Raw genomic sequence first — 11376 nt, forward strand, 5'->3', positions numbered from 1 at the left:
CCCAAATAACAAATGTTTTTCTTTCTGATTAAACAATATGTACTTTGTCTTGTTAATCTTATTTCTGATGTTTACAATTGTTTGACATTCTAAAAATAACTAAAATAAAGGGGCCCGTACATCTGTGACTAATTGGGCCAATATCCCTTTCTGACGATGTTGAGGAATCAGGAAAATCCAACATGTTGGAAATCTTCGATTCACCAATTTCCAACCCAATCTCCAGACAAATTGCAGATCACTGGAGTCCACTGATCGGCAGATCGGCATGTGGGAATTGCCGGATAGATGTATGGCCTGCATAATTCTGCAGTGTATTCAATTTGTTTGTGTTTATAAAACATAACTGTATAAGTAGTACCAACAATTGTAATTGCAGATGGGACGTATATAAGGGATTTTACTGTTTAGGCTAGGTTTTATGACTTCAGCATTGCCTTAGAGGCCCAGCACAAGGGACCTACTCTACATACTGAAAACAGCTCAACTCTGGTGTAAGCAGACAAGGGCATAGCTACCATAGGTGCAGGCAGTGCAGCTGCTATGGGACCCCAGAGCTGAGAGGGGCCCACCTTCCCTGAAAAAGTTATATGTGTTGTATGCATTTTTCACCATAAGTAGATACATAAGGGCCCTTACAAACTTTTGCCTTGGGGCCTGCAATATATCTAGTTATGCCCATGATCCTGAACTAGAGGGCATTATAATGTTATATAATATGAACTGGGGCACTGTAATGTGGCACATTATCAAGTGGAGTCACTATAGTGTGACATAGTATGAACTGGGGTCACTGTATGTCATAATGGGAACTGGGGTACTTTGTAATAGTAATGTGTACTGGCAGCACAACAATGTGGCATAACATTAACTAAGGCACTACTGTGAATCAGAGAATGAACTAGAGCACTATTATGGTGACTAGAGCACTATTATGGTGAATACAATTAACAACTTTGCAGAAAGGTTATCTCTAGAAGTATTGGGGCAGGGCCCATTCAAAATGTTGTTATGGGGCCCACAAAGTTCTGACTGCGCCCCTGTAAGCAGAACTATTAGTTGTAAGTTGTAACAAATAATACTGGTAGATTGTATTTTGTTATCAGCATTTCCCCACACCAGCTGCAAACTGACAGATTTCCTGCATATGATTTATTGAGATTTTGTTTATTTTTTTTATTTCAGGGAGTGTATAAGGGACCAGGATTTTTTTCCAGCAGAAGTGCAAGCTTTCAGTACAAGGTATGGCAGAATCTAATTAGTTAATGTAACCAAACAAATACATGAATATCTTTGCAGACTAAAATGGAACTGCATTTATATTGTATTTAATCATGAAAAGCAAGAATGCCACAATTACAGTCTATTACAGTCTCCTAGCTCATCTTCTTATCATGTATTACTCCCTGTCTCTCTTCCCAGAGTCTTGCACTGTGCCATCTTGGTCCTGTATCCTCAGTTTCTTTCTACTGTGCCTAAGCATCCACTACTATTTCTTTGTAGTTGGATATACTGTATGCATGTATCAGTAGATCCATCAGATCATAATGATTACCAATATACAGTACTGTTTAAAAGTTTTAGGCAGTTGTGGAAAAAATGCTGCAAAGTAATACCTCTTTCACACCGCTATTGGAGGGTCGCACCTGGGAGCTGTACACGGGTGCTTCCTAGGTGCGACCCCCCTCGTCACCATTCACAGCGGCGTCCCCAGCCCAGCATATTGCCGGGTTGGTGACGTCAGCGGTGACGCACGTGGAGGTGGTGCTTGGAGATCATAATGTGTGAACAGGAAACGGGTCGCATTGACCCAGCAACCCGTTCACACCGCACAGTGACCAGGGTTTAAACCGTGTTCAACCCACACAACCCATAATTTGTAGCGGGATTAACTCCCCACCTAGCCTGGTGTCTCCCATCTACTTCATTCTTGTTTTACATTCAGGTTAAACACTTTTTTGCCTCGTTGTCTACCCGCATGGTAGCATGGGACGCAACACTTTTGGAATCACTATGTCTCTCACAACCCCCCCTAGACATCTCATATCTAACTAATATCAATCATGTTTGTCTAACTTCAAGGACCATATGCCAAATGATGTCCTCGAATGCAAAAGGAGCTACCTAGAAAATTGGGCAAAGAACAGTGGCCGTGGGTGCTAGAGACTCAGTACAAGATATTATCTCTTTGGTATGGATGCCCTGTGCATTTCCACCAGATGTTCCCAGACCTCTTGGACCTCTGCTGGAGGTGTGGTCAGGCGCTTAGTACACCACATTTAGTGGCTATGTCCATTGCTTGGCTGCTTCTGATGGGAGGTCCAAGTAATCTCAGAAAAGATCACTGGTCTCCTGCTTCCAGACACACCTGATTTCTGGCTTCTCAATTTAATGTACATGCCCATCTTACAATTTAAGAAGTCTTTACTCCGCCACCTCATGTCATTGGAGGTCCCCTGCCAACCCCCTATCTTTCACTGGTTCCAAAGGATCGATGTCTACATGACTATGGAGGACCTCACGTCTTCATCAAACCTGTCAGCTCCAGCCTTTAACACAACCTGGTTTGCTAGACTGAACTTCTAAGAAACACTGGATTATACTTCACACTGTGCATCCGCTCCCCCTAGGACCTCTATGTCCCTTACTTTCAGTTCCTTTACTTTCTCTGCCTTGTTTCACACTCTGTTGTCTTCTATTTTCTTTATAAGATATATTTGCTGTATAAATTTGTAAATTTCATTGCTACATTTAAACTGTGCCTGACTAAGAAGCTGCTATTATCTGTCTGTATAATAATAAGGCAGGTATGAGCACACCTAATGGTTGTTGAGGAGAATCGGTCTGTAAGACTCTGCTGTCAGAACAGGCTATGGCCTGTGTATCCTGCCCAAAAGGGGTTGGGAAAGCCAGTCAGAGCTCAGTATGTTAGGAAGCTTCTCAGGGCCAGGAGGCCTGAGCCTACACCTGTAGGAGACAGGGAAGGCCACCAAACTCTGGGAATGAACTACATGTGGCTGAGAAGAAGCAAGGCCTGTGAGCCTGTTGAATGTGGGTAGGCCAGGATGTGCCTTACTCTACCTGTGAGAGACAGGACTGAGACTGTGAGCAGCTGTGGCAGCCAAGCCTAATTAGGCTGGAGCCTATAAAGCAGGCAGATAATCTGAGAGACTTTATTTGCAGAGTAGCTGCCCAAGGATAGTCAGGGGCAAAAAAGTAAGTCAGCACCCTAAATGGGGGTTAGGATAGGTGCTGGTTGTTCTGTTTCATTTATGCTACCAGTAAAGCACCATTCCATTTATTTACCTGAAAAGCTGCGATTATATCCTGATTTAGCATCTAAAAGCTGCACCAACACACCCCTCTACAGAGCTAATTATCCCAAGTCATATAATATATATATATATATATATATATATATATATCCAGAATTTGCCCCGGCACTCCTCCTGATAACTGGCTGAGGTGCCCTTCCTTGTGGACATGCTAGTCCACCCACATGCAGCGGAGAAAAACAGGTGGCACTCACAGACTTGAAGAAATGTGAAACAATCACGACTCCGTGGTCCACGCAGCTGGGAGTCGTGATTGTGGGGTAAGTGGGGCTACTTTTATGCTATATATACATTTGGTTTGCACTTGTTTGTTGTCTGAGGAAGGGGATGTGTCCCCGAAACGTCACCTGTTGTTTCCAATAAACACTTCACGGAGTGAAGTTCGTTTCACATTTCTTCAAGTCTGTGAGTGCCACCTGTTTTTCTCAGCTGTATATATATATATATATATATATACATATATATATATACGCAGAACAAAAAATAGCGGCACTTAGGAACTGGTGTAGAAAAATAATCTGTAATTGAAGGTTTCACATAACAAAAATAGTGTGTAGTAATCTTACCTTTAAAAGGCGAGTAGCCCGCCAGTGTGAAGAGACATTGTCCGTGTCGTCAGCTATAGAGGGACCCGGAGGCCTTCCAGTGTCCCGGAGAGTGACATCACACGCTGCGGCTGTCGGTTTGCCGCAGCACCGGCTGACGCTGCATGTCAGCACTGGCTCTGTCATGAAGGAAAAGTAATAGAGTGCATAGGATTTAAAATACATATGCCCCTTTACGTAATCTTTGTAAAGCTGTAGAGAGATCAAGAAACATGCATGCAAACGGAGGGAATGATAAGACAACAGAGGAAGAGAAATACCTAGCATCGCTTGAAAAATCAGTTTACATACAGTAGCTTCACAAGAGATCAATGCTATCTCTGTGTAGATCGATAACAGTACGGGTGGCAGATTACTTAATTCAGGTGGAATTGAATTTTTATAATTCAATCATAATTGTACGGGATACATTCGGGAGCCAAGGTAATGCTAAAGATATTCTATTGCTGGTAAGAGAAACAGATAAGAGGTAGATGGAGTGCTGAAGAGAGAGAAGAGGTAAGAGAGAGAGAGAGAGCGAGAGAGGGTAAAAATTCCCAGGCAGCACTGGGGATACCTGCTAATAATATTATAAATGTAATGGCACCGCGTTATACAGAAAAGGTGTAGAAAGTTGTGCAAAACACATTTTCTTTCCGCTCCGATGAAATTATTTTCTAATGATGTCCCAGTAGACTTCCATTAATCCAGGCATTTTCACAGGAAGACAATTGCAGTCCACACCAGTTATTGTCATTAAACGTCAGAGTTAAATTAACATGTTATACTACAGTACACAAGCCCAATAAAAATCTACCAAATTCTTAATTTAGCTTCAAATCCATATTCATATTCTGACAGTTATAGGCAATAAAGCTTTAAAGAAAAAAACATATTGCCTGCACATTGTCCACATTCAAGTCTGTGAATCCTGCCTCCCCATTGCATTGTTATGTTCACAATTAAACTGCATTTTTAAGTCTCACCATCTCACTTTCATTAGCATTTGCTTTTCTTTTAATTTAATGGGCACACTCTTGTATTTAAACTTCCAATTCGTGGCATCCCAATATGTAAAAATAGGACTAGTATTATTCTACTATATATAACTATCTCACATGGGACATGCTACAAGATCTTGCTTGTCTGCTTTCCTGTTGTATCTGTAAACTCGTTGCCCTATCAGACATAGTTTATATGGAAATTTAATTACACCGCGTTTGTGTTTTACATGTCACTGATCATCTAAAATGTTGTTGCTTTTTAGCCACGTAATGGAAGACGATCATCAGCCTTCCGCTAACAGGTATTTAGATCATGTTATTTGATGTCAGATAAAGGACAATATTACTAATTGTAAGCATGCACTTAGTCATTCGTCTCAATGTATAATAAAATATAAAGGGTTCGATTCAATTCAGTGTGAATTGAATAGTGCCAGGAGTAAGAAATCCAACAAAAGTGCTGGCGCAACGCTGATTTCTGCCCTTAACACGGCGGAAACAGCATAGCACCAGGCACTTTAGTCGGAGAATGCCGGTTCTCATGACAAACTACCCTGTTCAGTCTGCGAGAGCCAACCTTCTCCAACATGACAATGCAATGAATTGAATAGCACCGGGATCTAATTCCCGGCGGCATTCAAGCCATGCTGAAATGACTCGAGGCCAATGTATATACTCACATACTTGTTTATTGGACAAAGGATGCACACTGGTTAATACAGTGTCCTCTTTTATGGTCTACTGTTTATTGTGTGCTATTCAGCCTGGTCTCTGAAACAACATTACCGGAAGTATCCTGTGCATAAAGCTAAACTCCCAAAGAGTTACTGTTCCTATATCCTCACCTCTGCATGACTTCACTTGTTGTGTCTCTAGTGCTATTTTAAAATGACCATGATAACAATTGTCAAATTTCCAGATGATTTAAACTTGCAGTCTGTCTACAAACCAGGATGTAGGTTATCATTACACTTAATACAAAGGGTTCTTATTTAGATTAGTGCTCAGAAGCACATTAGCCCAGACTGTCTGTCTATACCATGCCAGATACTGGTGCTCTGTTTGGCCATTTATCGTGAGCTGCTAGGCTCCCAAGGTCTGTCTGGAACCCTAAGATGAGGTTACCAATATAATATAATAAATGCAGCCAGTACACTCTTCCTATTTGCCATGAAAACTCATAGAGCTTCTTCTCCATGAAAAATAATTATTTTCATGTGATTTGGTTCATTCCATTTCGAATACAAAGGAACAAAAAATGTGCCCTATGTAATCTGCACTTATGCCTACGCCTACCAGTCTGTGACAATCTTGAAACCATTTAGTCATCATTTTAAACATTTTATTATAATAACCACAAGTGTTTCATTGAGATTACCATTTAAAAAAGTCCATACAGTACTACTCTCACCATCAGAAGATAGAGCGAAATGTACATTACTAAGGAAATTCAACAGCCAAAAGGCCTTAATCTATGTACATATAAATCTATATACAGTGATTCCTTCCTTTTTTCTAATTCTTCCTTTTGGTTTTAATTGAGGGTCAGCTCATTTTTGGAAGCGGCAGTGGTTTACCAGTGTGTTATTGACCATTAAGAGAAGTGGTTGTATAGAATTTGCGCTATTTTGTATTTAGCAGCCTTAGGGGGACATTTACTAAGCAGTGATAAGAGTGGAGAAGTGAGCCAGTGGAGAAGTTGCCCTTGCCAACCAATCAGCACTGAAGTAACATCTACAGTTTGCATACTATAAAATTATACAGAGCTGCTGATTGGTTGATGGGGCAACTTCTCCACTGGCTCACTTCTCCACTCTTATCACTGCTTAGTAAATGTCCCCCTTAATCTATGTATTCTGATTTCAGGCTCTGTTCCATGAGTATTCAAGTATAAATCCTAGTTGGTCCTAGTGGTAGACTGTATAACAGACACAGGAGTACATATTCCGTTTCATCATCTGGGAATTTGTATATTTGGGATTGGGATGGTCTGGAGGACTCTACCACTCCTGTGCTCCAGCTATACATTAGCAATCTTAGGCAAAGGTTTGCATAGCTAGACATTGCATGGCTTCTCAGAGCGGGCTGCCCCGGTTAACTCATCTCTCGGCCGTGAGGGGTTTTAATATGATAGCACAAATTTGAAAACATATGGTGGAAATGGCAGGTGTCTCTGTATGCTTTGGAACCTAGTAAACCCACATGAGTCCTAGTTTTCCAGCTATTTAAACTGCACTATAGCATGTCTCTATTTATGTTCTTATTGAAAGCACACAGTGGCCCAGATTTATCAAGCCTTGGAAAGTGATAAATAGCACAGTACCAGCCAATCAGCTCATAACTGTCATTTTTCAAACACAGCATGTAACATGGCAGTTAGGAGCTGATTGGTTGGTACTTTATCACTGTGCTATTTATCACTCTCCAAGGCTTGATAAATGAGGGCCTTTATATGTTACTAGCTGTTCTTCGCACGACAGTTTCTAATTTTCAGTGTTGTAAATATAAATGAGTGTTAAAAATGTGGTAAATCTATAGAGATGTAAATTTGAAACGTCTTAATGTAAGTAAATATTAATCCATGGTTCTTGGCGTTACCCAAGGAGCACCCGTAGCAGATACAGTAAAAAGTGACAGGACCATTTTTGTAGTTCATTAAATTCTACATACTGGAGGTGCAATTGTCCATTATCGTTCACACAACGCAAGCCATGCATCGGTAATGATGTCATTATGTCAACCCCTTTTTCATCCCCTTAGGGGAGAGTTATTATAATTCTAATTACATAGTTTTCCTATTTCCCACCTGAAGAACACCTATGTTAAATAACTTAAATTACTGCTTCCTAACATATTGGGAAGTAGGAGAATTAATGATGAGTAAGTCAGTTAGTCAGTGAGTGAGAGATACGATAAAAAGTGACAGAACCATTTTTGTAGTTTATTAAATTCTTCACAATGTAGGTACATTCCAAATTTTGATCCGATTGTCCGTTTGGGTGTTATTATTCACGCAACGCAAGCCACGCATCGGTAATTACGTCATTATGTCAACCCCCTTTTCATCCCCTTAAAGGAGGTTTACTAAAATTGTAATTACATAGTTTTCCTATTTCCCACCTGAAGAACACCTATGTTAAATTACTGCTTCCTAACATATCAGGAAGTAAGAGAATTAGGGGGACAGTCTGACCTGATCGCACAGTAGGTTTTTTTTGCTGCGCTGCGATCAGGTCAGAACTGCGCATATGTATGCACTGCAATGCGCAGGCGCGTCGTATGGGTGCACTGTGGATCATTGCTGAGCGATGGATTTAACGAAGAATCCATTCACACAGCCGATCGCAAGGAGATTGACAGGAAGAGGGCATTTGTGGGTGTCAACTGACCGTTTTCTGGGAGTGGTTGGAAAAACGCAGGTGTGTCCAGGCTTTTGCAGGGTGGGTGTCTGACGTCAATTCCGGGCCAGAACAAGCTGAAGTGATCGCAGCAGCTGAGTAAGTTCTGAGCTACTCAGAAACTGCACAAAACTTTTTTGGACCGCTCAGCTGCAAATGCGATCGCACACTTGCAAAGCTAAAATACACTCCCCCATAGGCGGCGACTATCTGATTGCAGCGCCGCAAAAAATAGCAAGTGATCAGGTCTGAATGACCCCCTTAGTGATGAGTCAGTCAGTGAATGAGTGAGTGAGGGCTTTCTCATTTATAAATATATAGATATAATCATACTTCAATAAGGAATCATACTGTCAATGTTTTGCTTCCTCCCAATTTATTTCTGTACTAGTTACCAGCCCATCAAAATGACAAAACAACATAACAGTAATGTCAGCGCTGGCGACAGTACATACCAAACGGAGCAACATTTTAAATGCTCCGTCAGGCACCATCTAGTGGCCACCAGCAAGCAAAACACTTGAACGCCTGTCCTAGAGGAATATAAAATAGACCCACTCAACTCTAAAAAAAAAATCTATTTGAGCGGACGTATGCTTTAAAATAGAACAAAATAGAATGACTCTATTAAAACACATTAAACATCATGCCGGAATCTAATGTAGGTATTATTCAGCCCTGGCCAACTGTAGCCAATGTTTTATTGCAATTTTACTACGCTTAGTGTGAGACAGAGTGATGAGATGCTTATAATATTATTATTGTTTTGTTACAGGTTGACTGAGGCACAGAACATCCAACTATAAAGACTCCTTTACCCTATGTTGTACACACCTGTAACAATCTTTCACTATAGAATGTAAAGGCTACTACCAGAAATTATTTTTGGCTAACACTGCCAAAATTTCCTTTATTTCTTAAATATATTCAAACAAAGCATATTAAAATGATAATATTGTTTTCCAGTGTTCTGCTGTGTATTATTATTATTATTATTATTATTATTATTATTATTATGGTGTACAGTGTAAATGATTGGTGATGGGTACAGACTAGTAGCTCTCTGCATGCAGAATACTCCTACTCTGAAAGTACTGTACTGCTAGACACGTCTCTTTCGTCTCGTATATTAATGCAGTCCGCTGAGGGTTGTTTTCAACATAGATATTTATTTGTTAGGCTTTTCTTTCCTTTGTTGGAACTGCTGTATAGACTCATTTATGTCAGTAAGATTTTAACACAGATGTTTATTTTAGTGAAATATTTAGCTGGAACAGCAAATAGAATTTACAATTCAGCACCTTTTTGTATCCAAAGTGGTAAATTGGTTTTAATCCGTATACTTATAATTGTTTTGTGTCATATGAGGCAGCAAACATGCACAGAAATCTGATGTGCTGAAGCTTTACAGTGGAATAAAAACACAAAAAAATAAAAATATATTTCAAAACGAAGCAAAAGAAGGAGAATATTTTATTTATGTCCTAGAATGTGATCTATCTATCTATCTATCTATCTATCTATCTATCTATCTATCTATCTATCTATCTATCTATCTATATATCTATCTATTTATCTTTAGACTCTCACTCTCTCTCTCTCTCTCTCTCTCTCTCTCTCTCTCTCTCTCTCTCTCTCTGCGCCTGTCAAATCTCTTAGGACATCCCCATTTTTCCAGTTTTATTGAAGTTTACTCAATATACTCTGAAAACAAAGCATATAACATAAACAATTGGGGGGAAAAAAGGAAGATATAGAATATTAAACATACAATTTTTTTGTTTAAATTACATTTTTGACTCACCTTTAGCAGATACAATGTATTTGCGGAACCTGTGACATTATTTCTACAATGGAAAACAAATATTCTTCGGGAAGTTCTTCCCAACACTGATGCAGAGGTTCCCACAAATGTGCTGCACTTATACTGTAAGTTGCGTCGCTTTCCCCCTCTGTACAGTTCATCCCAAACCATGGGATAGTTGGAGTCGTTTATGGCTGAAGAATGTGCTGGTCATTCCATGATCTGAAGCCTAGCGTCTTGTTATTTTCCTCAAAGGCAGTTCTGACATAGCCTGGAGGTATATTATCTTGCTGTAGGATAAACCCTTGACCACTTGGGTGGGGGGGATAAATTACCATGTAAATTACAGCGGCTAGTTGATCCTTCATGGGCTATCCAATTATCACCAAAGCGATGCCAGCAGTTATCTAGGATTTGTTTTTGGGATCTCGGCAGGTTCCAGAAAAAAATCCAGAAAAAGTGCATTTTCACAAACATGGCCGCAAAAACATATGTTTTTGCCCAAAAATGGGTAACAATTGAATTGCCTGAAAATCACTATCAGGCATAAATCACAGTATAAGCCCATTTTTTCACTTGAAATTGTTTTGGGGGTAATTGAATTCTCTCCTAGGTGAAGATCAGAAAGTATTGCATGGCACTACAAAATGCTGTGGTAACCCTTTTGGTTATGGGTATCAGTCACTCTGTGCATGTCGCTGACTTAGGATCCAAGCCAGACCCCCAGACATCCTCTTCCATGTTTAACATGTGGTGTTATATGGGTTTATTTACTAATCAAGCCATCACTTCCCAACATATTTAACTCCAAAAGTTTTAAAGACATTGTTTTTTTTGTTTTTTTTAAGCATTGCCTTTCTAAATGTTGCGCTGCCTTAAGCACTTAACTGGGTCATTTTTTTCCCCAAAGATGTTCCCAAATTGTAATTTTTTACATTAGCCAATTATGTAAATAAGAGGTGTTAAAACCTGACAAAAATGTAAAATCAAGTTTAAATAACTGTTATTTAAGTAATGTTATAATTTTAAAAAAATCTGAAAATGTATTTAAAAAAATGTTTTCTAGTTTTAAAAAAACACAAAACTTTACTGTGTTAGCTGTGAACGGTGGGTGGGAGGGAGTTGATTCCAATATACTAGTGGATACATATATACATATATTACGTGCTTGTATCCTATTGTGCTGTTAGCTGGGGTGTTTTTGTGAGCACAAAAATATCCCTAAAATACAGTCAAATACCTAATTAGGTC

The 11376-nt window shown here is 39.7% G+C and overlaps 1 protein-coding gene across 4 annotated transcripts in view; it reads left to right on the top strand.

Moving 5' to 3' along the window:
- NMU (neuromedin U) overlaps window positions 1-9281 on the top strand; it is a 178174-nt gene extending 168893 nt beyond the window's left edge. For all 4 annotated transcript variants that reach the window (XM_063920906.1, XM_063920908.1, XM_063920907.1 and 1 more), the window contains 3 exons: window positions 1186-1242; window positions 5187-5225; window positions 9097-9281. In XM_063920906.1, coding sequence (XP_063776976.1) covers window positions 1186-1242; window positions 5187-5222 — 93 coding nt within the window. In that variant the 3' untranslated portion in view covers window positions 5223-5225; window positions 9097-9281. The remainder of the gene's footprint in view (window positions 1-1185; window positions 1243-5186; window positions 5226-9096) is intronic.
- Window positions 9282-11376: the final 2095 nt, after the last annotated feature.

This window comes from Pseudophryne corroboree, chromosome 1 (assembly GCF_028390025.1).
Source record: "Pseudophryne corroboree isolate aPseCor3 chromosome 1, aPseCor3.hap2, whole genome shotgun sequence".
Taxonomy (NCBI): Eukaryota; Metazoa; Chordata; class Amphibia; order Anura; family Myobatrachidae; genus Pseudophryne; species Pseudophryne corroboree.